General features: G+C 44.2%; 1 protein-coding gene across 1 annotated transcript in view; it reads left to right on the top strand.

Annotated features, from left to right (window-relative positions):
- LOC120024860 (adenylate cyclase type 2-like) overlaps positions 1 to 26,494 on the top strand; it is an 80,703-nt gene that overhangs the window by 14,663 nt on the left and 39,546 nt on the right. Inside the window, exon 2 of the mRNA XM_038969190.1 lies at positions 13,716 to 14,597. Coding sequence (XP_038825118.1) covers positions 14,433 to 14,597 — 165 coding nt within the window. The 5' untranslated portion in view covers positions 13,716 to 14,432. The remainder of the gene's footprint in view (positions 1 to 13,715; positions 14,598 to 26,494) is intronic.

The following is a 26,494-nucleotide window of genomic DNA, read 5'->3' as shown; positions in this document are numbered from 1 at the left end:
TCCTTGGTGAATACAGGAGGAGCTTTAAAAAAAACCTGTAACCCTAGCTCTGCACATATGGGTTGCCCGCTGGCACAGACAAGGGATGCATTGAGAGCAGTGCGAGTCTCCGTGGCGACAGGAGACAAAGTAGTGTACAGCTCAAGACCTGAGAGGAAATCTGGATATATTAGTGTAGATACAAAACTCCATCCTAGGATCAGGATGTTTAGTGATAATTCACTGGGCAGGCCCCAACGAAGGACACAGATTCAGACAAAGAGGCTGTGCCCTAATCAACAATGATGACGGGACTCGTGCACAATGGGGATGGGGAGGAAAGGGGGAGGCATTAGTCTTCTCCCGGCTCCATCCACATCCACTCCAGTAGTCCTCAAAGAAGGCAGTGAGGGTAATGAGAGCTCCCTGTGTTCCCTGAGCTTCTCCTGCGTCACTCCTGCTGTCTGGTTGGTTGTTCTCCGCAGCACAGCTGTAATTGAGAACCTAACAGTGCGTGCTCTCTGCTACACTTAAGGCACATGCAGAGTTGCCCTCTCCAACGTCGTCTTTTGGAGCTATTGTCATCAGCAGGGGATCACAATTCCAGTAACTGGTTGAGGCTGATGCTTAACCGTCTGGTCCTGTTCTCTGTAGCCCTGTCCTCTGGCCCTGCTCTGCGGCCCTGCCCGGAGGGTGTGTAGACTCTCTGGTCTGGTCCTCAATGGCTGAGTCTGGAGGACTGGAGTTGGGCCAAGCAGCTGCTGCTAGCTTTGAGTGTTTTGGCTCTCAGGCATACGGGGTGACCGACGATCACTCCCTGCTGTCAAATCCCCACTACACACGTCACTAAGTTTTTAAAGTCTCCCATGCTGCATACACACATAAACTGCCATTTACACACACTCCTTTCAAACACACACACACACACACATCAATGCACTGACATGTTTGGCATCAACTGGAAGTAAAGCTTCTAAGCACTGCCTCAGGCCTTCACGGTATGCTCAGAATGAACACTACTTTTTCCGATAGTGTTCTGATTTACAACACCGCATAGACTCCTCTATTTGTGCAAACAGGCAGTCTGCACCACCTCTTTCAAGACTTGTTCACCTCTAAGTGGTTTCTACATCTTCAACATCTCTAAGTGGTTTCTACATCTTAAAGAGGACAAATTGTACGCCCTATGAGATCAACTTAAAGGCCACCATGCCTGAATGACATTACTGTCTGTCTCCTTTCTGTAATCAAGTCACCCATGTCACTGTCTCGACTGCTGCTGATGTTACAAGTCAGAAATCACAAAATGTTTGCTCAATCCTGCGTATTTTACGTGCTGCTGTGCTTTCCTGTAACCCCTAACCCCCTGTCCCTTTAACAGACCTGGGTTCAAATTAATGATATGTATTAACCCTAGATGACTGACAGGGGGGCGCTGTTTTGAAACCACCGTGCAGCCATTTTGGTACTCCTCAATTGTAAAAAGAGATTTGGGAAGCTATAGAAATGCATTTATTAATGTCTACAGACACCTTAATGCATACTTTTAAATTATATTAAGTGAAGTGAACATGACAATTTTAAAAGGTAAAATGACATTCCTTAAAATATATTTTTTAGGCGTACTAATGTTATTGACCCTACTACAACAAAGAAATTCTTTTTAAAATATGTAATTTTTTGAATTACTGTAGATTTCCATTCATTCCTATGGAGGTCTGCTCCTTCTGGGGAGTGCCAATATGGTGGCCGGAGGCCTCAAAGCCTATCATTGGCCATTTTACATAGCATCCACAGTCCTGGATTTCTACACATCATTGGTTCAAATACAATTTAGGGTATTTCAATTACTTGCAAAAACATTTCGAAGTAAGTATTTTAATATGTTTTCTTAGAAAAAATAAGTAGTTGAATATTGGCATGTGTTTGAAAATACTGAAATACACAGTCGAGTGTATTTTCAAATACAAATATTTAAATTCATGCATTTCAACATGCACTATGCAGAAATCGTTCCGCCATTTCCTGGTTGCTAAAAGTCTAATAGCCTAATTTTATTTTGTGACAAAACAATCAGTCATTGTGTAGATAATCATTGTACCATCTAAACCTCTGTGAAATATATTTTCCATAACCCCAAATATTGTATTTTCAGCTGTTTGAAGCTGTTGAACAAAGCCGAAAGTAAAAGATGCAAAAACGGAACTTAACGGGAAGCATAGAAATAACGCACATAGAACAGGATCTACCACTTGTTAGACTTGCTTTCAATGAGAATTAAAGATCTATAACTTGCATTTCTATGTGAATTTGGCCGGGTAGCCCAAAAAGTTACATATTGTAGTTTTTAAACCCTGGTCTGTTTGGTCCTAGGGTAATTTGAAGTAATGTATTTGAAAATAGTTTCAAATAGTAGGCTAAAAACACTAAAATACACCAAAAATAAGTATTTCAAATGCACATTTATTTGAACCCAGCTCCGCCTGGTGATAAAACATGTTTTTTTCCTAGTGCTTTTCAAGCACCGAAAGACGCTTGTACGATAAGCCCATCTCTCCTCACGACAAGGCACCATTTAACTGATGTGAACTGTCTGTATATAAAGCCCCAGAATGAGGACAGATGTGGCCATCAGACCTACCCGCAGGCAGCGTCTGCCTGACCCAGAGCCCTAAGACCCTCAGCTGCTGCTGCTCTGGAGGAATTACTGGAGGATTACATTTTTTGATTTGTGGTGAAGCTGTAATCCACTAGCCTGGCTAAACCAGACTGAAAACTACAGCGCCTGAGTGTAGTGGCGTCATAGACCTTAGGAATTGGAACACTATAGTAATTTAATAGGATCTCTATGAGCGGCGTTCAGTCTGTTTTAACCAGGCTAGTAGGCCTAATCCACATGCCGTCTCTATTAGAGACTAAACTTCAGGACAGCCTTTGGAGAGACTGTGGGGTGGCGGGGCAATGAGAATATGAATTGTGTGTGGAACCAGATCAAATGATGGGCCTTGTACACTAGTACTAGGAATTAAATAGTATGGTGGGATGGACAAAGTGAGTCAGTCTGTGCACAGACTGACTCACAGGGTGAATTTTAATCCTCTGATCTGAAAGCTTTCGTCTAGTGCTACAGTAATGAACTGCTGCATCTGAACATTAGATTGGTCAGTCTTGACTGATTGATATTAGTGAGGGTCAATGGATGCTTTGTGATAACTGTGTGGGTGTGTTACCAAGTGTTGCAATAGTAATCAAGGGCTCTTCAATTATTGCGTAACAAACCCTTTGTTAATGTGATAAAGAAATCACATCTGTGAAAGACTGGCTGGCCTTAATTTGATATTGATTACAAACAATCTCACCACCCTGCTCTACAAACACTATATCTAGGAGAGAGGTTATATAAATGGCCGCGGGAGGATGTGAATTTCTCTTCCCGTGCTGCTGACTGCTATTTTGGTTCACTCTTACAGGAATAATGAAGGCCCAGTGCACTACTTTGGTGAGATTTATTTTGAAATACATGTTTTATTTCATTCTTATTTGTCACCCCGACAAATCAGAATTAGAGCTGGGCAATATGGACAAAAAATCCATATCCAGATAATTCAGTAAATTTATCATGATAACGGTAAATTAAACGATACGTTTATAACATTAATGTGCATCACAGTTAGTTTTTTATATTAGTAGTTATTGAAACTACTACTACTTCTAATGTTGCATCTATCAATTGTCCCATTAACAATCACCCATATTAGGAAACTTATTTCATTTTTAACCTCACATTTCTCTAGTAGGGCCCTATAGGTTATTTATCGTAATGAACAATATCAGCCAAATGCCCACGATAAGTGGACGTTTGGTCGATATCGATAATTTTCGTTATTTTACCAGCTCTAGGTTTTAGGTCAGCCTAAATTTAGTGTGAGTATGGTTTCAGTTTGCATGCACAGTAGGTTATAGTTAAACATCATAGTTGGTCATAAACACAAACATTCTAGTATTGTAGGACCTAAGTTTAGTCACATTATGAGCCTGGCTTCATGTTCAGGAGAGCGCAGATATAGGCCTAGACGTTACACACACACACACACACACACACACACACACACACACACACACACACACACACACACACACACACACACAATCAAAGTGCTTCTACTATAGTATGCAGTGGACTCATATGCTTATGGAAAGTCACACCTGCCCAGTTTGCAGCTGTGTAAAAATAGTCTATACAGTAGAAAGCACATACTGTATGCATAATATTGATGTCAGGTATATTTTTTCATGTACTCATAGTTAGATCATTTTCATTCGGAGGAAATAAATACAGCTTCTGCTCTCTGGAAGCTCAGTTGTGACTGGTTCACTGACTTACTGACACATGTGATTCAACACTGGTATAAAAAATGGTATATTGTCCGGAATGTTCATGTACTCTCAGTATTCGCTGGAAAAGAGAGTTGAGTTGTTGTGACTGGTTCACCAACTGACTGACTCATATGATTCATTGGAAAATTTACAACAACCAGGTTATGACAGCTCAGTGTTCAAAACATGGACCATATGGCCATGTCAACACTCTTAACTGTATGGCACCATGGAAAATTACCCTCATTAAGCCTAGCTGGTGCTGAAGCTGGTGTTTCCCTCCCTTTCTCCCTACAACACCTCAGTAGCAGAGGTCAACACTGTCTAGACTTCAAATCTACTTAAGTGATAATGCCCGAGAAGCCGGTGTTTGGAGGATATATTGGCACGGGTGTTGTTGCAAACCGTGCCAATGTATCCTCTAAACCCCAGCTTCGAGGGAATTATCACTCTTATACAACGGGTTACCAACATAATCAAATAATGATTGACATATTTTCATTAACATTATTTTGATGAATTTATTCATTTTTATTTATTCATACTATGCTTATTCGTTCTATTGGTTCAGTTGCCAGAGACACGACCCAGTCGTTAAGTATTTTTGTTCCAGTCGTTTGTTATAAATGTTCCGTTGCCATGATGGCTGGCAACCTTCTTATCCCTTGCTTGCTAGCTAGTCAACTTTGGCTAACACATTCACGTCAAACAGTGCAGCCTGTCACGCCTGCTCCCGCTTCCCCTCTCTGGAGCTCGAGGGCGCCAAGCTGCCCTTCATTACGCACACCTGTCACCATCATTGCGTACATCTGCGCTCATTGGACTCACATGGACTACTTCATGTTTTGATTGCCTTCCCTATATCTGTCTGTTTCCTCTGTTTCATCCCCATGTCAGCATTGTTGTTTTTTTCCCTCCCTGTCCAGACGCTGTCCGTATTCTGTTCCTGTCCGTGTTTCATAAAATGTTCATTCCCTGTACTTGCTTCTCGTCTCCAGCGTCTGTCCTCACAGAATGCTGACGCCACTATTTGAAGCATCCGGGAGTTCTTGATTTTGGTTTGTGGCGGTGACGACGGGTCAGGGTGCCGCTGCCGATGGAACCAGTGGTGCCTCAGCTGGCTCGTCGGGCTTCCACGCCTTAGCCGGCTCATCAGGCTCCCATCCCACGTCATGCCTCAGCCGGCCCTACAGGCTCCCACGCCTCAGCTGGCTCGTCGGGCTTTCACGCCTCGGCCGGCTCGTTGGGCTTTCACGGCTCGTTGGGCTCCCATGCCTCGGCCGGCTCGTTGGGCTCCCATGCCTCTGCCGGCTCGTCCGGCGCACACGCCTCGGCCGGCCCGTCAGGCTTGCCCAGGTTTGACGCCTGGTGGCACTCCTAGAGGGTGGTGTGGGGTGGGGGTACTGTCACACCTGCTCCCAGTTTCTCTCTCTAGCGTTCGAGGGCACCAGGCTGCCCTTCATCACACACACCTGTCACCATCATTACGTGCATCTGCGCTTATTGGACTCACCTGGACTCCTTCACTTTTTTATTGCCTTTCCCTATATCTGTCCGTTTCATCCCCATGTCAGCATTATTGTCCTTTTTTGTTTTCCCCAGTACAGAGACTGTCTGCATTCTGTTCCTGTCTGTGTTTCATTTAAATGTTCACTCCCTGTACTTGATTCTCGTCTCCAGCGTCTGTCCTCACACAGCCAGTATAAAGTAGCTGCATTTGCATTTGTTTAAGCTGTTTTCCAGTGAATTTTCTTTGGGGGATACATCTTTAAAAATGAGCGATTTCGCCTGCCATAGAACATTTGCTCTCTTGCCAGGCCACTGTTCAGAAGAGATAGCTAACACGATCACTTCAAACTGAAGCTGGAATGACAGCAAACTAGCTGCATTTCTTGTTTTTCTATTGACATTTCTTTGTAAATACGCATCAAAATTATGCTGATATATGATTTCGACTGGCTGAGAAAAGCTGCCAGTCTGTCTCGTCACAACTCCCGATACGTTCATAGGACAGCTGGAGATCGAATTTCAAAGTTGAAACAATGTTGCAAATGTCAGAGAGACAGACCAAGGTTATTACAATTTTCCGCTGTTGAAACACAAATGCTAGTCTAAAAGAAATGGAAGATAATGTCTAGATGCTTTTTTACAACGTATATGTCAATTGCTTGGCTGGGTTGATGAGACAGTGGATTGCACAGTCAGATGGAACAGAGTAAATAGGCATTTCAACGTCATAGATTTAGCCAGTGGTATCTTGTGGAATAGACACTGTCTGGAATGCGATTTTAACCAATCAGGATTAGACCCACCCGTTGTATAATCTACTGTACTGCACTCTGTTTTGATTATTTAAGGGTTTTGAGTGTGTAGTTCATAATATTTCTATGATGTACTTGCTGAGATTTCTCTGAGGGGGTGTCAGTAGTTCATTGGCTAGTGTACTGAGTAGTCATTATGGCTCCATGATCAGTGCCGTGGTGGTGGAGGCAGGGCCAGGGAGGACCGTGAGAGAGGCTCTGCGCCAGACCCTAGCAGGCTGCTGTGATGGGAGGGGTTGGGAGGTCCTGGGCTGGGGCACTTAGCCAGCACGCCTCGGCCTGGCCTGGCCTGGCTCTGCTAACAGAGGGGTTATGAAACCAGAAATAGGGATGTGGTTGGCTGCACTGACTGGAAACAATGCTCTCTTCTTTCTTTCCTTTTCATTTTCTTTCCTCCTCCAGTGTTTTCTTTTTGTCTCCATTTTAGAAAATGCTTTACTCGCATGCACAGGGAGATATTGATTATTCAGTATGGGAAGGAAGGAACACTTATGATATTGAATGTGCAAGCAGTGGTTCTCATCATGTCCATAACTAGCTACATCTTGAGAGAACAGGACATTACCCAGTCTGATTGATTCAACCTAGATATTGGCTTTTAATTATAAATTTTCTATGAATATCACTGTTCAGGACCATTCATTGTGTGTGTGTGTCGTAACAAAATGGATGGCTACACTTGTGTATATGTGACACAGCGTTTGTGGAAGTGAATGTGAAACACTTGTGTGTGACAAGGGCCCGGCTTCCGACCCACGCTTTCGCTCTCGCCTGTACTTCCTGTGTTTATCGTAAACAAGCCATGATCAAGTAAAGAGCTGAGAACAGCCTGAGATAACATCCTGTTAATGTCATTGTCTTTCGGCAGCTCTCCCTGCTGCACCAAGCTAATTCAATACCACTGTATGATGCTACTGGGGGTGAGGGGGAGCCTGATCTAATTTGAGGACAGTGCATTACTGTACATATTTCAGTCAGCTGTGAGACCGTGCAGACCGGGTCCTGTTGTGTGGTGAATTGGTTGACTCAGGTAGCCTGGTTAAATGAGGCTGAATGCAGCGCCCTGAGTGAAATGCACTTATTTGCTTGATATACAGTGCCTTCAGAAAGTATTTACACCCCTTGACTTATTCCACATTTTGTTGTGTTAGTCTGAATGTAAAATTGATTACTATGAGATTTTGTGTCACTAGCCTACACACAATACCCCATAATGTCAAAGTGGAATGATCTTTTTAGACATTTTTACAAATGAATAACAAATGTAAAGCTGAAATGTCTTGACTCAACACCTGTGTTATGTCAAGCCTAAATAAGTTAAGGAGTGAAAATGTGCTTAACAATTCACATAATAAATTGCATGAACTCATTCAGTGTGCAATAATAGTGTTTAACATGATTTTTGAACGACTACCTCATCTCTGTACCCCACACATACAATTATAGGTCCCTCATTCGAGCAATGAATTTCAAACACAGATTCAACCACAAAGACCAGGGAAGTTTTCCAATGCCTTGAAAAAAGGGCACCTATTGGTACCAATAGGTGGTATTTGTATTTATTATGGATCCCCATTAGCTGCTGCCTTCTTCCTGGGGTCTGGCAAAATGAAGGCAGTTATACAATTTTAAAAACATAACAATATATTCATTACAGAATTCACAACACACTGTGTGCCCTCAGGCCCATACTCCGCTACCGCATATCTACAACGCAAAATCCATGTGTATGTGTGTGGATAGTGCGTGTGTGTGTGTGTGTATGCATGTGTCTGTGTTATGGAAAAGTGGGGACTGTGAAGTAAGGTGTATTTTTACCTGCTTTTTAAATCTGATTCTACTGCTTGCATCAGTTACCTGTTGTGGAATAGAGTTCCATGTAGTACTGTGCGCCTCCCATAGTCTGTTCTGGACTTGGGGACTGTGAAGAGACCTCTGGTGGCATGTCTTGTGGGGTATGCATGGGTGTCCGAGCTGTGTGCTAGTGTTTTAAACAGACAGCTCGGTACCTTCTGCTTGTCAATGCCTTTTACAAAAACAAGTAATGATGAAATCAATCTCTCCTCCACTTTGAGCCAGGAGAGATTGACATGCATGTCATTAATGTTAGTTCTCTGTGTACTTTTAAGGGCCAGCCGTGCTTACCTCTCCTGAGCCAACTGCAATTTTCTCAAGTTCCTCTTTGTGGCACCTGACCACACTACTGAACAGTAGTCCAGTTGCGACAAAACCAGGGCCTGTAGGACCTGCCATGTTGATAGTGTTGTTAAGAAGGCAGAGCAGCGCTTTATTATGGACAGACTTCTCCCCATCTTAGCTACTGTTGTTTTGATCCACGGTTATTCCAAGCAGTTTAGTCACCTCAACTTGCTCAATTTCCACATTATTCATTATGAGATGTAGTTGAGGTTTAGGGTTTAGTGAATGATTTGTCCCAAATACAATGCTTTTAGTTTGGGAAATATTTAGGACTAACTTATTCCTTGCTACCCATTCCGAAACTAACTACAGCTCTTTAAGTGTTGCAGTCATTTCAGTCGCTGTAGTAGCTAACATGTATAGTGTTGAGTCATCTGCATATGTAGACACACTGGCCCGCAAAACACCAGTCTCAACATCAACAGTGAAGAGGCGACTCCAGGATGCTGGCCTTCTAGGCAGAGTTCCTCTGTCCAGTGTCTGTGTTACTTTGCCCATCTTAATCTTTTCTTTTTATTGGCCAGTCTGAGATATGGCTTTTTCTTTGCAACTCTGCCTAGAAGGCCAGCATCCCGGAGTCGCCTCTTCACTGTTAACATTGAGACTGGTGTTTTGCGGGTACTATTTAATGAAGCTACCAGTTGAGGACTTGTGAGGCATCTGTTTCTCAAACTAGACACTCTAATGTACTTGTCCTCTTGCTCAGTTGTCCACTGGGGCCTCCCACTCCTCTTTCTATTCTGGTTAGAGCCAGTTTGCGCTGTTCTGTGAAGGGAGTAGTACACAGTGTTGTACGAGTCTTCAGTTTCTTGGCAATTTCTCGCATGGAATAGTCTTCTATTCTCAGAACAAGAATAGACTGACGAGTTTAAGAAGAAAGTGCTTTGTTTCTGGCCATTTTGAGCCTGTAATCGAACCTACAAATGCTGAAGCTCCAGATACTGAACTAGTCTAAAGAAGGCCAGTTTTTTTTTTTTATTGCTTCTTTAATCAGAACAACAGTTTTCAGGTGTGCTAACATAATTGCAAAAGGGTTTTCTAATGATCAATTAGCCTTTTTTTAAATGATAAACTTGGGTTAACTAACACAACGTGCCATTGGAACACAGGAGTGATGGTTGCTGATAATGGGCCTCTGTACACCTATGTAGATTTTCATAAAAAATCTGCCATTTCCAGCTACAATGGTCATTTACAACACTAACAATGTCTACACTGTATTTCTGATCAATTTGATGTTATTTTAATGGACAAAAACAAGGACATTTCTAAGTGACCCCAAACTTTTGAATGGTAGTGTACATTTAAATGTGAAAAATCATGGAATTGCCCAGCTGTGGCTTACTCTGACTCATAAAAATGTAGTATGAATGGTGGTCTCCTGCACAACAATCCCACTAGCTCAAATATAGTTTGCTCCCCTTCAAATGTAGCGGCAACTTTTTTCATTTCTTAGCCCTCACATGTCGCGAGGCCAAAGAGAAGACGACATCCAGTCCCTTGAACTTCACGTCCTCTATTATCTTGTGTTAATGCACGTTGCCAGTTTGCGACAGCAGCCATGTGCGTTCTCAATCTCGGTGGCTGGGCTCTGGGTTGTCGATGACGTCTGTAGTTTTGTGCTGCGGCTGCTCCAGGAGTCAAATGTCGCCAGTTTGTGAGGCCTCTGTGAGAGTGCCTCGATTTGCCTCAGCTCTTTCAGAGAGAAAGGCCTCCCAGACAATGCAGTGCAGTTACTGCTATTCATCCTGTTCTTGAGAGACTCCAGCCTATTCAAGCCAGGCCGCTATTCCAGCACTGCTCCGCACGACTCCACTCAGTGGCGGAGACAGACAGAGATCCGCTGCATCGGTCCTTTGCCATGACAACTTTAGAATTGGAACACAAAGCGGTTGTTGGGCTGGGAGCTGTAATATCAAGCCGTTGTCTCACAAACAAGCGCTCTAGGGCGGTGTTAAATGGCTGCCTCTGGACAAAACATCCTGGAATGATCAGTACTAGTATCCTACTGTCCGACTGAGACAGACCTATTCACTGATCGTTAACATCGTGGGGAACTGGGCCATCTGCCCCAGTACGAGGCTGCTCTCCAAATGTCTTCATTATTTCCTCACTGTCCTGACCTCCTAACATTGGAATGCACACAGACAGTATGTCAGACAATGAAAGTGATCCCGGTATAACTAACATACAGAGTAAGACAAAGTAGGCTACAAAGCCACTGAAAAGCACGAAAAAGACATTAAGTGAACAGGAAGATGCGCAGATTTGAAAGGAGAACCATCATCCTGAGTTTCATTGATAAGCAGAAGTTCCCTGGAGCCTTCTAGATAATAAGTCTCCCCTGACTGCTCTCTGAGAGATACTGTCTCAGTGCCATTTCACCGTTCCTTTTGTCCCAGAACCATTCTCTAACAGTACCATCCTTAATGGTCTATTTAGACTTCCCTCACAGTCGTGGCTCATTGTCTATCTCCATCTGTCTATCTCTGCCTCTGTATCTCTCACTGCAGACTCATAACTTACTCTCCAAGTCTCCCTGTTTAAAGGTGATAACACCAACCTACCGTGCTGCATTATCCAGGAGATGAGTAGCCATGACAAAATGGGACCTTTGGTCCTTTACTGTCTGCCATTGGGGCCTGGTTATCCTCACATTCATTCACCCTCCTCCCTACTGTTTACTCTGGTTGCATGCATGAGCAGTCATCTAGCCTGTGGGTTGAAAGGTTTGAAGGAGCTAAATCAGAGAAATGATCTCATATTTCCCAACACGTCTGATGTAAGGCTTGTAGTGTTTTGTGTGGGGGTTCTTTTTGAAGGAATAATTTCCTTCATATGAACAGTGTGTGTGTATATCATAGATCTGAGGGGCCCTGATCTCCTCAGGGCCCCAGCTGTTTTCTAATAGAGAAGACGGATCCCTTACCAGTATGTGCTTTACCTCGTCCTCTGCTTTAACTCCCTAACTCTGTCTGTTAGTCAGACTGCAGGATAGCCTGCGTAGTACAGGATAGGGGCTGGGTAAAGGGTTGTTAGTTGTTTGGCAGTAATAGTCTTATAGTAATAAAAGGAACAGTTAAACAGCAAGGCTGTATATTGCTGACCGGACCTCCATCAACACACGGCCTGTTGTGACAGAGCAGGTTGTCACTATGACTGGAGCATCCTGAATGGTTGGCTGGCTGGGATATCCATTCACACAGCCCAACAGGTGTCCCTCCCTCTCTGGCCTTTAGGTACATAACCTCATCAGCCTTTGTTATTTTATGGCACAACAGTTGCCATGCTAAAAGACAAACAGGCAACAATGCTTCATACTGTTAGGACAGGTCCAGGAGTCAGGACTATTAGCAACTGCTGAGATGAGGTTTATATTAACTAACTTTATGCAAGCTTAATTTCATATTGTTTCAACCCAGCAACATCTAGCGCCTCCCAAACACACCAGCCTGTTTATGAAGCCAAGAATGTAATCCCTGTGATATCATAATCCGTCTCTGAGCCCAATGGTTTACGTTCACGCCCATATTGTAGCTGTGCTGTTGTGTTCTGTGATTTTATTATCAGGTGAGACAAAGACCAGCCGCTGGGCCCTCTTTGAACCAACCAGAAAGGATGCCTAGTACTTCCTACAGCGTGCTTGAGACGAGAGCCTCCCAAATGTATTTTTCATTCAGCCTTAGATTTGTAAATACCACGTAGCCTCTGATTCACTGAGCAAACTTCCTGTGTGCCAGGGAGCCAGGCAGCGAGGGCAGACGGACTAAGGGGAATCAGACTCCTCATATACTGACTGGCTTTAGTGGCCTCTGCTCTGTGCTCATTAAGACAGGAGCAAAGTACATATACTGCCCAGCCAATAGATCCTAACAAAACATAGACCTGGTTTATTTTCCTACAGCTTAATACACCTTGATTTATTGATATTTAATGTAACTTCTAAGGGGCTGCATTCATGTCCTTAATCATTAGCGAGACTGCAGTTTCACGTAAAGAAGAACGGTTTGGCCATAACCCAGTGCCGGTGATTTAAAATATGCTTCTTTCAGAGTGGACAAGTTATTTTTGTCCATCTTTGAAATGTGTTACGTATTAAAACTATGAATGACAATCTCCTTAAACTCTTGTGAATGATTGGTTGCTAAGGTAAAATTCTTGGCAGACATAGACTGAGACTCTTGGCTAGCATTTAAACTCCACAATGCTGAATGTGTTTTGTCAGAGTAAAATTAATAAGATATAAGTAAATGAAGTCGAGACCAGTGTGGTGTTTCATGATGCAGGAGTTCTTCCCTCGATGGCGTATTCTCGAGTAAATCGCTCCATGGAGAGCTTATTCATTAGAAGGGCTAGGTGTCATCATGGCAGTTCTCCATGGAGCTGTGGCCAAACCGGGACAGAGACTGAGGACTGGGGCTGGGACTGAATACAGACAAACCAGGCTTTCTTGATCGTGGGAACAACTGCAGGGCTTTGGTTGAATGAGGATTGAAGATTCACTCACTTGTGTATACATATTTACACCCTTGGCTAAAACAACAGTCTGTCTTCGTCATATGAAGGGACTCACTGTGTACAGTTTGGCAAACAGTAATGTAGTTTCAAATCACATTGCTAAACTGTACATTTTTTTAATGCCAGATAAAAATGTCATCTGTTTTATTAAAACTTAACAAGCTTAGTGAGTGCATCAACATTTTCTGACATGTCAACAAGAGAAAGTGCTTTGAAGAGCCATGCCCCTCAAGTGTTGTGGATTGCTATTTCACTCTACTTCTGTCTTTATCAGTGGTTCCAGTAAGCTCACCCAGTCTGTCTCTGTTGTCTCCTCCCCAGGCCTCTGACTGTGCCAGCTCCAGTGGGTGGAGCTACATTGGGCCCCTCTCTCTACCCGCTCAGCACTGATGGGACAGAATCCTGAATCCTGGAGGAATCCTTGACGACCCCTCTTTCTTCCTCTGCCCTCCCCGGCTCCCCCCCTCTTTCTCTCCTCTCCTCTTTCCTTAGACTCTCCTCCTCCCCCGGTCTCTTCTCTCAGCGCTGGGATCATTACTCAACCCCACTGAAGAATGGAACACAGTAGCTGGCAAGGATGAACTGGGTCTGCCTGCCAATGCAGAAAGGGAGATAAAAGAGGGAGAAAGAGAGAGTGAAAGAAAAGCGAGCGAGAGAAAGTTCAAAACCTGTGAGTGAAAGAAGAGGTACATATTAAAAATGCCCTTGAGGGAGAAAATCGACAACTGCACTTGAGCAGTATAAGCTAGAAGACCTCAGCAAACCTGCCGACCTGGATGTGTGGATCTGTAGACACACATACACACACACACGTCTGTCTCAGTCGCAGCAGAAGACGGCTCCTACCCTGCCCTACACTGTGGGGTGTTTTCAGCGTTATTCCCTGCCTACCATACCTGTGTTAGGAGTGGTGGAGAGGAAATTCAGCAACTCTTAGAGGACAGTGGAAATTGATAGAAATGCTTCTTTGTTAAAACCAGCGTGTTTCGGGCCGTAACCTTTTCTCAGGGTTTTAGTAGTGAACAGGTCAGCACCACCATGCCGGCTAAAGGGAAGTACCTGTTAAATGACCAGGAGCTGAAACATGAGGCCCTGTACAGGAAGTTCTCCTGTATCAGCCAGTACCAGCCTCTGGTGCTGCTACTGGGCCTCTCCATGCTGTCCTGCGGAGTCCTCATCATCCTCTTCTTCGCCCTGCACCTGGTGAGTGTGTGTGTGTTTAGCTGATGTGGAATCGCTAGCTAGCGGCCATTGTGTAAGTGACGTCATCTACCGAGACCTAGAAGTGTGTGTGCACCTATGTATGAAGTGACAGTATGCTACACATCAGAGCCCAGCTACTTACAGCTTTTTTGAATGACTTAGTAATATCCCCCGAGGGGATGTGATGTCCTCACTGGATGAGTTTATAGATAATGGATGGAGATATGGAGATTAGCACATTAAAGACACCATTGTAGTATGTTATTTTTCTGTAGTACAATAACTGTGCCTAGATACTGAATTAGAGGTCTTTGTTTTTTTCTCCTCGAAACGACAGTCTGTGGCAAGGCGTAGCAACACACTAGAGATTATGTTTTTTGTGTAGACTTCAGAGTTTAAGAAGCAGGTAATCACTTTATTTGTGTAGCAGGTAAATATGTCACCAGTCTAGAGTTTTAGTAGACATTTTAGGTTACATGTACACGTCTGTGTAGAGCAGTAGGTAATCACTCTGATGCATAAAACGTAAAGCAGCACTTACACTACCGTTCAAAAGTTTGGGGTCACTTCCTTGTTTTTGATAGAAAAGCAAATCTTTTGTCCATTTTTAAAATAACACCAAATTGATCAGAAATACAGTGTAGACATTGTTAATGTTGTAAATAACTATTGTAGCTGGAAACAGCTGATTTTTAATGGAATATCTACATACAGTGCTTGCTCCACTAAAAGTTTTGCGATTATGCTGCGGGACTTGGAGGTAGTTTGAGGTTTAGTACGGTACCTTGCGTCACTACTTCATTACTCCAGACCAGCGCAAGCACTGATTATGTTTTGGGGTCCTACTGTGTCTCTAACTGACAAGGAATGGGCGACATAAACCTAAATAGAAACTGATAATTGTGCACGACTTCAGTATTACTAACTAAAACTGTTGTTACACTAAGGTTTTTATTATTTTATTTTGTTAGGATTATTTTGGTCTTACTGTAGTACTGTAGCCCACTCCCGACCAGGCATGAGGTACAGCGTCTGATTGGTGTAATGGTCTAAGACACTGCGTAGCAGAGCAAGCTGTGTTGCTACAGATGCTGGTTCAATACCCGTGCCACCCTCGACTGGGAGACCCATGAGATGACTGTAGGTTTTTGGTTTCTCTCCCTCGAAAAACAGAAATAAAATATTCTAAATAACAAACTGTCCTTTTTCTCACAAATTTTACGTTATTTGAAAACAAAACCATCTCCAAAATATTGTTATTTTTTTAAACAAACCGATTTATTATTCATTTAGAATTATATAAAAACCCCTTTGGATATTCTCACAGATATATTATTAACCCTGTTATTAGCAGGACAATATATATTGGTCACGGCTCTCGAGTGGCGCACAATGGGATTGCCTTGCAGTTCTCCAGCTGTATCCACTGAAACAGTGGTGGGCGCGCGCGGTTCAAGGCATGAGGGCAAGGGCACGGGATGGCCTGCAGAGCAGCGCACAGAAGACAGACCTAGCCCATGGGGAAGGGAGGAGGAGGAGGAAGGTGGGGGCCACCCACCCCGCCATTCTGGGTAGCACAGAGCAACACTTTAAGGGGCATTGAACTAATAATGGTGCTGACTAGGGAAACATTCCCACTGTTCTTAGTGCAAGTCTGCACGTTCAAACTAAAACAATGTAACGACTAATGGCGTGAAAAATACCCCTTAGATATGAATTGGGAGGGCAGATATTATTAAAGCATTAGACCTCTCACTAAAGGTGTCAGTCAAAAGTTATACTTTAATCCGAAGTGGATTTAACGAAAAATGACATATAAAGCACACATTTGTAAATCCCAAACTCTAAAAGTAATTGGAAAGGTAGATACAATTTATTTGTAACATTGTGGTTACAATAAAGAATGTAAACAAGATGCTGTGTTTTTATTTACAGTAGTGATGGACAGCTGGTGGCATTTTGAAAACAGGTTTTCAAACACTTGTAGCCCGATTTAGCAGGACAATAGACACAATAGCCCGGCTACTGTAGGTGTGAACATCCCCCTACCTGCAAAAAATGACATTGGGACCAAAGAGAACAGATGAAATGGACATTGTTTTCATCAAGCCAGCTTCTTTCTATGGTGCTACCCGTTCCAGGACTTAACCATGAGAGGACTTGAAAATGAGCTGGAGCTGAGAGGATCACCAAAACTAAAGGTATTTTGGTTTCAGTGCATTTTCAAAAAAAAAAAAAATTATATAGCCTGTCAATGTGTACTCATACTGTGTAATAAAATCGATAATTAAATAACAGTTAAATAAAAAAAATATTGTGTACTAAAAACGTGAATGTGTTTTTACAGCGCATACAAACATGCCGACAACCATCATTGGACAAAGGGCTGGACAACGGGCTGCACCGAAAAAACGCATGGTTGCCAAGAAAGCTGTTAGTTTTGCTAGATTCTTAAAATGTGTATGCAGCATGTGTGTGTTGGTCACTTTTAATTCTTAATTGATCTACTGTTTCTATCTTAGGCCACTGTAATCAATGGGGGCTCAGGGCGGTACCATTCTGCTCATCTGATGAAGGTGCACATGGATCAGATTCAAACTTTGAAGACCAAGATCGAGTCATTGAAGGCAGACCAGCAGAAAGAGAAACATTATTGGAGGGTAGAGATACGGGCAACAGCTGATGCATTGGTCCAGAGCCAGGCGGCATAGGCGGAGAATGACGCGTTGAAGAGGGTGAGGAAAGAGATGGAGTCACAATCGATGCCAGGCACACCTGTGAGCTCTGGAACTCCACCTCCTACAGGCAGAGTCAACATACCTGGCGAGTTCACCCTGACATTTCCATTCCTATTCTGACAACAGAACTTGACCAACTGCTCACCAGGCACAGCAAGGGCCGTCCGGACCGTTCTGCTGTTCTGCTATAGCCTAATAAACAAATGCAGGTGGCTTATATCTTCAAAATGCTTTAAATGTTTTATTATCCAAATGTTAAAGCATATACTGTACAGTACTGTATTTCTTCATCAGCATCTTTATGCTTTCGTTAATAAAATAATGATAAAAATATTCTTTCAAAATGCCAATGTTTATTTAGTTATGGATCCATAACTAATTACTATGGGAATAAATATCACTGAATTACAAAAATATTGGAACAAAGTTGTCTAATAAAAGAAAACAAATAGTTGCTTACTGGAAAATACTCTTTCAAACACAGTCACGTTGTACAGCTCCATTATGGCTATTAGCAGGGCTATATTTTGGCCTTTATGGGCGGCGCACAATTGGCCCAGCGTTTCTCTCCCTCTAAAAACATAAATGTTTTGGCCTTTACAAATATTATTTTGGCCTTTTATTCAGATTACAATCACTTACTTTAGTTTTTTTGAAAACGAAATAACCTCCAAAATATCGTTATATATTATCAAGTTGATGGCACAGTCATATAGCGGCACCTACATAAAGCTGAGTGACTCACTCATTCATGTCTTTAGATCAAAAGACATAAGTACCAAGATTCTTTCTGATAGTCTTTTAATAAATACATATTTTGGTTATCCTGACCTGAACATCATGTACAGTATTATAATAGCCCATGATGGGCTATTGGCAAGACAATATACCTTTACCAACACCTCTGTATTTTGATACTTTGTGGATGGGGGCTCCCGCAGTGCAAAATGCGTTGCTACAGATGCAGGTTCAATACCCGTGCCGGCCGCCACCAGGAGACCCATGAGGCGGCTTTTGGTTTTAATTAAGAATCCTCCAATCCTCTATATGTAATTATTGGCAGAGAGTCGCGTCATATTTTTCGATATACTGTAGGCCTACCGTAGGCGACATGAGTCTCACTAGTGTTGAGTAATGTGCTGTTAAAAGTGGTGTAGGTCTTATTTAAAGAGCATATTGAAGTTAGAAGCAATAGGATTTGAAGCAATAGCCTACAACTATTTTAGCACCGTTTCATGCTCTGAGACAAGCATGGGGACTGGTCTTGATAAATTAAGGAGTTTTTTTTATTTTCACTGAATCTCTGTTTGGCTATTGGTTAGACTACAATTATACAATTAGGGTGTAGAAATGTTATGCTCTTAGTGTAACCTTTATTTAAAATAAGAACAAATTCTTATTTACAAGGACAAGCCTACCCCTTCCTCCCCGTCAGGGAATTGAACCTGGTGTCCCGCGTGCCCGCACCCCCATGGATTCTTTAGCTTGTTGTACTGCGCCATATTTTCCATTCCATTCTAACGGAAACCCAGAGGGTTTTTTGTTTTTCTTGGGATAGAAACACAATAATATTAATCAAATAGGAAACGTATGATCTCTGTAATTGCAAACAAAGGTTTCTGTACCAAATATTAAGTTCTGCTTTTCTGATGTATCAAATACTTATGTCATGCAATAAAATGCAAATTAATTACTTAAAAATCATACAATGTGATTTTCTGGATTTTTAGATTCCGTCTCTCACAGTTGAAGTGTACCTATGATAAAAATTACAGACCTAAGTAGGAAGACCTGCAAAATCGGCAGTGTGTCAAATACTTCTCCCCACTGTATGTTTTCATGGAAAACAAGGACATTTCTAAGTGACCCCAAACTTTTGAACGGTAGTGTACTGTAGGTTCCCGTAATAAAAGAGGAGTGTTAGAGTTATTGCAGTTCTGAGCTGAGGAGGAAGTACATTTAAAAAATATAAATTAAACAATTTCAAAGATTTTACTGAGTTGCAGTTCATATAAGGAAATCAGTCAATTTAAATACACTGCTCAAAAAAATAAAGGGAACACTTAAACAACACAATGTAACTCCAAGTCAATCATACTTCTGTGAAATCAAACTGTCCACTTAGGAAGCAACACTGATTGACAATAAATTTCACATGCTGTTGTGCAAATGGAATAGACAAAAGGTGGAAATTAAAGGCAATTAGCAAGACACCCTCAATAAAGGAGTGATTCTGCAGGTGGTGACCACAGACCACTTCTCAGTTCCTATGCTTCCTGGCTGATGTTTTGGTCACTTTTGAATGCTGGCGGTGCTCTCACTCTAGTGGTAGCATGAGACGGAGTCTACAACCCACACAAGTGGCTCAGGTAGTGCAGCTCATCCAGGATGGCACATCAATGCGAGCTGTGGCAAGAAGGTTTGCTGTGTCTGTCAGCGTAGTGTCCAGAGCATGGAGGCGCTACCAGGAGACAGGCCAGTACATCAGGAGACGTGGAGGAGGCCGTAGGAGGGCAACAACCCAGCAGCAGGACCGCTACCTCCGCCTTTGTGCAAGGAGGAGCACTGCCAGAGCCCTGCAAAATGACCTCCAGCAGGCCACAAATGTGCATGTGTCTGCTCAAACGGTCAGAAACAGACTCCATGAGGGTGGTATGAGGGCCCGACATCCACAGGTGGGGGTTGTGCTTACAGCCCAACACCGTGCAGGACGTTTGGCATTTGCCAGAGAACACCAAGATTGGCAAATTCGCCACTGGCGCCCAGTGCTCTTCACAGATGAAAGCAGGTTCACACTGAGCACATGAGCACATGTGACAGACGTGACAGAGTCTGGAGACGCCGTGGAGAACGTTCTGCTGCCTGCAACATCCTCCAGCATGACCGGTTTGGCGGTGGGTCAGTCATGGTGTGGGGTGGCATTTCTTTGTGGGGCCGCACAGCCCTCCATGTGCTCGCCAGAGGTAGCCTGACTGCCATTAGGTACCGAGATGAGATCCTCAGAGCCCTTGTGAGACCATATGCTGACACATGCACATTTGTGGCCTGCTGGAGGTCATTTTGCAGGGCTCTGGCAGTGCTCCACCTGCTCCTCCTTGCACAAAGGCGGAGGTAGCGGTCCTGCTGCTGGGTTGTTGCCCTCCTACGGCCTCCTCCACGTCTCCTGATGTACTGGCCTGTCTCCTGGTAGCGCCTCCATGCTCTGGACACTACGCTGACAGACACAGCAAACCTTCTTGCCACAGCTCGCATTGATGTGCCATCCTGGATGAGCTGCACTACCTGAGCCACTTGTGTGGGTTGTAGACTCCGTCTCATGCTACCACTAGAGTGAGAGCACCGCCAGCATTCAAAAGTGACCAAAACATCAGCCAGGAAGCATAGGAACTGAGAAGTGGTCTGTGGTCACCACCTGCAGAATCACTCCTTTATTGAGGGTGTCTTGCTAATTGCCTTTAATTTCCACCTTTTGTCTATTCCATTTGCACAACAGCATGTGACATTTATTGTCAATCAGTGTTGCTTCCTAAGTGGACAGTTTGATTTCACAGAAGTGTGATTGACTTGGAGTTACATTGTGTTGTTTAAGTGTTCCCTTTATTTTTTTGAGCAGTGTATATTCATTAGACCCTAATCTATGGATTTCACATGACTGGGCAGGGGTGCAGCCATGAGAGGGCCTCGAAGGGCATAGGCCCACCCACTTGGGAGCCAGGCCCACCCACTTGGGAACCAGGGCCAGCCAACCAGAGTTAGTTTTTCCCCACAAAAGGGCTTTATTACCGACAGAAATACTCCTCAGCATCCCACCCTCTGATGATCCCGCAGGTGAAGAAGCCGGATGAGGCGGTCCTGGGTTGGCGTGGTTACACGTGGTCTGCGGTTGTGAGGCCAGTTGGATGCCATTTATTTGCCTGTTTGTGTTCCGCCTGTTAGCTTGCATGATTCTTGCCATTCTCCTTCGACCTCTCTCATCAACAAGCTGTTTTCGCCCACAGGACTGCTGACTGACTGGAGTTTTTTTGTTTGTCACACCCTTCTCAGTAAACCCTAGACACTGTCATGTGTGAAAAGACCAGGAGGGCGCCTGGCACCGATCATACCACACTCAGTCGCATAGGTCACTAGCTGTTCAATCGAACAGCAACTGAATGCCTCGATGCCCGCTTTATATAGTAATGCCACGGCCACGTAGGAGCGATCCAAGCAAGCCACTATCTGTAGGAGCAATCCATTTTTGTGAACAGGGTGGTGTACCTAATAAACTGACAGGTGAGTACTTTATTGTCACATACACGGAATAGGTGCAGTGAAATCTGTTGTTTTACAGGGCTTCGGTCAGTTAGGGCCAGTGAACGATGATGTGGGTGCGTCTTAAAATGGCACCCTATTCCCTATATAGTGCACTTTTTTTGACTAGGGCTCTGGTCAAAAGTAGTGCACTGTATAAGTAAAAGGGTGCCATTTGGGACATACTCATACTGCTGACATTGGCAGGGCCTGAGGCACTGTAGCACTTTTCTCGTTCAGGTGTTGATGCCAAACTAGGTCCATCATCAAGTCTCATTACTGCTCCCTCCTAAAGGAAAACGAGCCCTCACTTTCCTGTTATTGTGCTGCTTTCAGAACCCAGACACGCTGATATATGAATGGAGAGAGACTTCCATCACTTCCTAGTCTCAGATTTCTCTTGGTCTCTCTCTCAAGGGGCTTTATTTGCATTGGAAACATGTTTACATTGCCAAAGTAAGTGGAATAGATATTAAACAAAAGTGAAATAAGTAATCTGAAATTAACATTCCAAATGTTATATTGCTGGCTATGTACAGTGTTGTAAGTATGCAAATAGCTGAAGTACGAAAGGGAAAATAAATAGACAGATCAATATAAACTGAAATTGTTCCATGTTGGTTTTATATTTTTGTTGAAAGATTTTTCTGAGTTACAGTTCATATAAGGAAATCGGTCAATTGAAATAAATTTATAAGGCCCTAATCTATGGATTTCACATGACTGGGAATAGAGATATGCATCTGTTGGTCACTGATACCTTAAAAAAAAAAGTAGGGACGTGGATCAGAAAACCAGCCTCATGCAGCGCGACACAGCTCCTTCGCGTAGAGTTGATCAGGCTGTTGATTGTGGCCTGTGGAATGTTTTCCCACTCCTTCAATGGCTGTGCAAAGTTGATGGATATTGGCGGGAACTGGAACATGCTGTCGTACACGTCGATCCAGAGAAACCCAAACATGCTCAATGGATGACATGTCTGGTGAATATGCAGGCCATGGATGAGCTGGGACATTTTCAGCTTCCAGGAATTGTGTACAGATCCTTGCAACATGGGGCTGTGCATTATCATGCTGAAACATAAGGTGATGGCGGCAGATGAATGGCACGATATTGGGACTCAGGATCTAGTCATAGTATCTCTGTGCATTCAAATTGCCATCGATAAAATGAAATTGGGTTTGTTGTCCGTAGCTTATACCTGCCTATACCATGAATCCAAGATGGCGTAGCAGTGTAGGCATGTTTTGTTTCGTCCTCTCGTGTACTTTTGTATTTTTCGTATTTTTTAGATTTAAAAAAAAATATATATACATCTCTTTTCGATTTTTAATTCGATTATACCTTCCGGTAACCTACCTCACCCAATGTGATACGGAATCGCTATTATTTTTTAACTTTGGAACACATTCAAGAACCTCCAGTAGCTAACCTCCAGTAGCTAACCAGCTAATCAGCTACAAGCTATTTAGTCATTTTTAGCCACTGCTAGCAGCTTTTACCTTCTGCACAGACACCAGCCCTGTTATTAGCCTGGATATTACTCACCAATTTACCAGCATCGGACTGTCTCTCCACAACAACGCAGGATTCCTGCCGTAATCCCTGAGCCACTACTTCTGATCCTCACAGCTAGCTTGCAGCTAGCGCCACTGCCACGAAGCTAGCACCAGTTAGCAAACAAAATTCTACAATACCTCTTTCGCCATCTGGCTTGGATTCTCTGTCGACACGGCACCCCGCCGCACCACCACGTCTGGTCTGCCGACGAATACCCCATCCGCTGTGCCCTCAACCGGCCTCCGTCTGAGCAGACCTCCTCCATCTGAGCAGACCACCCCCGGGCTACTAACTTTAAACGCCGCGTGCTAGCGTAGTGGCGGCTTCCCTGCTCCATCTACGGCTGCCCCCTGGACACTATGATCACTTGGCTACATAGCTGATGCCTGCTGGACTGTCCATTAATTCACGGTACTCCATTCTGTTTATTTGTGTTTTATCTGTCGGCTCTGTGTTTTAACTCAGGCTCTGTGTGTAGTTAATCCGACCCTCTCTGCCTAGTCATCGCCATTTTACCTGCTGTTGCTGTGTTAGCTGACTAGCTGCTGTTATCTCACCTGTTGTTTTAGCTAGCTCTCCCAATCAAGACCTGCAATTACTTTATGCCTTACTGTATGTCTCTCTCAAATATCAATATGCCTTGTATACTGTTGTTCAGGCTAGTTATCATTGTTTTGGTTTGCAATGGAGCCCGTAGTTCCACTCCCCGTACCTCTGATACCTCCTTTGTCCCACCTCCCACACATGCGGTGACCTCACCCATTGTGACCAGCATGTCCAGAGATACAACCTCTCTTATCATCACCCAGTGCCTGGGCTTGCCTCCGCTGTACCCGTGCCCCACCATACCCCTGTCTGCACATTATGCCCAGAATCTATTCTACCACGCCCATAAATCTGCTTCTTTTATTCCTTGTCCCCAACGCTCTAGGCGACCAGTTTTGATAGCCTTTAGCCGCACCCTCATCCTACTACTCCTCTGTTCCTCGGGTGATGTGGAGGTAAACCCAGGCCCTGCATGTACCCAGGCACCCTCATTTGTTGACTTCTGTGATCGAAAAAGCCTTGGTCTCATGCATGTCAACATCAGAAGCCTCCTCCCTAAGTTTGTCTTACTCACCGCTTTAGCACACTCTGCCAACCCTGATGTCCTTGCCGTGTCTGAATCCTGGCTTAGGAAGGCCACCAAAAATTCTGAGATTTCCATACCCAACTATAACACTTTCCGTCAAGATAGAACTGCCAAAGGGGGAGGAGTTGCAATCTACTGCAGAGATAGCCTGCAAAGTTCTGTCATACTTTCCAGGTCTATGCCCAAACAGATCGAACTTCTAATTAAAAAAATTAATCTCTCCAGAAATAAGTCTCTCACTGTTGCCGCCTGCTACCGACCCCCCTCAGCTCCCAGCTGTGCCCTGGACACCATCTGTGAATTGATCGCCCCCCATCTAGCTTCAGAGTTTGTTCTGTTAGGTGACCTAAACTGGGATATGCTTAACACCCCGGCAGTCCTACAATCTAAGCTAGATGCCCTCAATCTCACACAAATCATCAAGGAACCCACCAGGTACAACCCTAAATCCGTAAACATGGGCACCCTAATAGACATTATCCTGACCAACTTGCCCTCCAAATACACCTCTGCTGTCTTCAATCAAGATCTCAGCGATCACTGCCTCATTGCCTGTATCCGCTACGGGTCCGCTGTCAAACGACCACCCCTCATCACTGTCAAACGCTCCCTAAAACACTTCTGCAAGCAGGCCTTTCTAATCGACCTGGCCCGGGTACCCTGGAAGGATTTTGACCTCATCCCGTCAGTTGAGGATGCCTGGTCATTCTTTAAAAGTTACTTCCTCACCATCTTAGACAAGCATGCTCCGTTCAAAAAATGCAGAACTAAGAACAGATATAGCCCTTGGTTCACTCCAGACCTGACTGCCCTCGACCAGCACAAAAACATCCTGTGGCGAACTGCAATAGCATCGAAGAGTCCCCGCGATATGCAACTCTTCAGGGAAGTCAGGAACCAATACACACAGTCAGTCAGGAAAGCAAAGGCCAGCTTTTTCAAGCAGAAATTTGCATCCTGTAGCTCTAACTCCAAAAGGTTCTGGGATACTGTAAAGTCCATGGAGAACAAGAGCACCTCCTCCCAGCTGCCCACTGCACTGAGGCTAGGTAACACGGTCACCACCGATAAATCCGTGATAATCGAAAACTTCAACAAGCATTTCTCAACGGCTGGCCATGCCTTCCTCCTGGCGACTCCAACCTTGGCCAACAGCTCCGCCCCCCCCGCTGCTACTCGCCCAAGCCTCCCCAGCTTCTCCTTTACCCAAATCCAGATAGCAGATGTTCTGAAAGAGCTGCAAAACCTGGACCCATACAAATCAGCTGGGCTTGACAATCTGGACCCCCTATTTCTGAAACTGTCCTCCGCCATTGTCGCACCCCCTATTACCAGACTGTTCAACCTCTCCTTCGTATCATCTGAGATCCCCAAGGATTGGAAAGCTGCCGCGGTCATCCCCCTCTTCAAAGGGGGAGACACCCTGGACCCAAACTGTTACAGACCTATATCCATCCTGCCCTGCCTATCTAAGGTCTTCGAAAGCCAAGTCAACAAACAGATCACTGACCATCTCGAATCCCACCGTACCTTCTCCGTTGTGCAATCCGGTTTCCGAGCCGGTCACGGGTGCACCTCAGCCACGCTCAAGGTACTAAACGATATCATAACCGCCATCGATAAAAGACAGTACTGTGCAGCCGTCTTCATCGACCTGGCCAAGGCTTTCGACTCTGTCAATCACCATATTCTTATCGGCAGACTCAGTAGCCTCGGTTTTTCTAATGACTGCCTTGCCTGGTTCACCAACTACTTTGCAGACAGAGTTCAGTGTGTCAAATCGGAGGGCATGTTGTCCGGTCCTCTGGCAGTCTCTATGGGGGTACCACAGGGTTCAATTCTCGGGCCGACTCTTTTCTCTGTATATATCAATGATGTTGCTCTTGCTGCGGGCGATTCCCTGATCCACCTCTACGCAGACGACACCATTCTGTATACTTCTGGCCCTTCCTTGGACACTGTGCTATCTAACCTCCAAACGAGCTTCAATGCCATACAACACTCCTTCCGTGGCCTCCAACTGCTCTTAAACGCTAGTAAAACCAAATGCATGCTTTTCAACCGTTCGCTGCCTGCACCCGCACGCCCGACTAGCATCACCACCCTGGACGGTTCCGACCTAGAATATGTGGACATCTATAAGTACCTAGGTGTCTGGCTAGACTGCAAACTCTCCT

Source organism: Salvelinus namaycush, chromosome 30 (genome assembly GCF_016432855.1).
Source record: "Salvelinus namaycush isolate Seneca chromosome 30, SaNama_1.0, whole genome shotgun sequence".
Lineage (NCBI taxonomy): Eukaryota > Metazoa > Chordata > Actinopteri > Salmoniformes > Salmonidae > Salvelinus > Salvelinus namaycush.
Note: the sequence above shows the minus strand (reverse complement) of the source record. Positions and strands in the feature narration are given on the sequence as shown.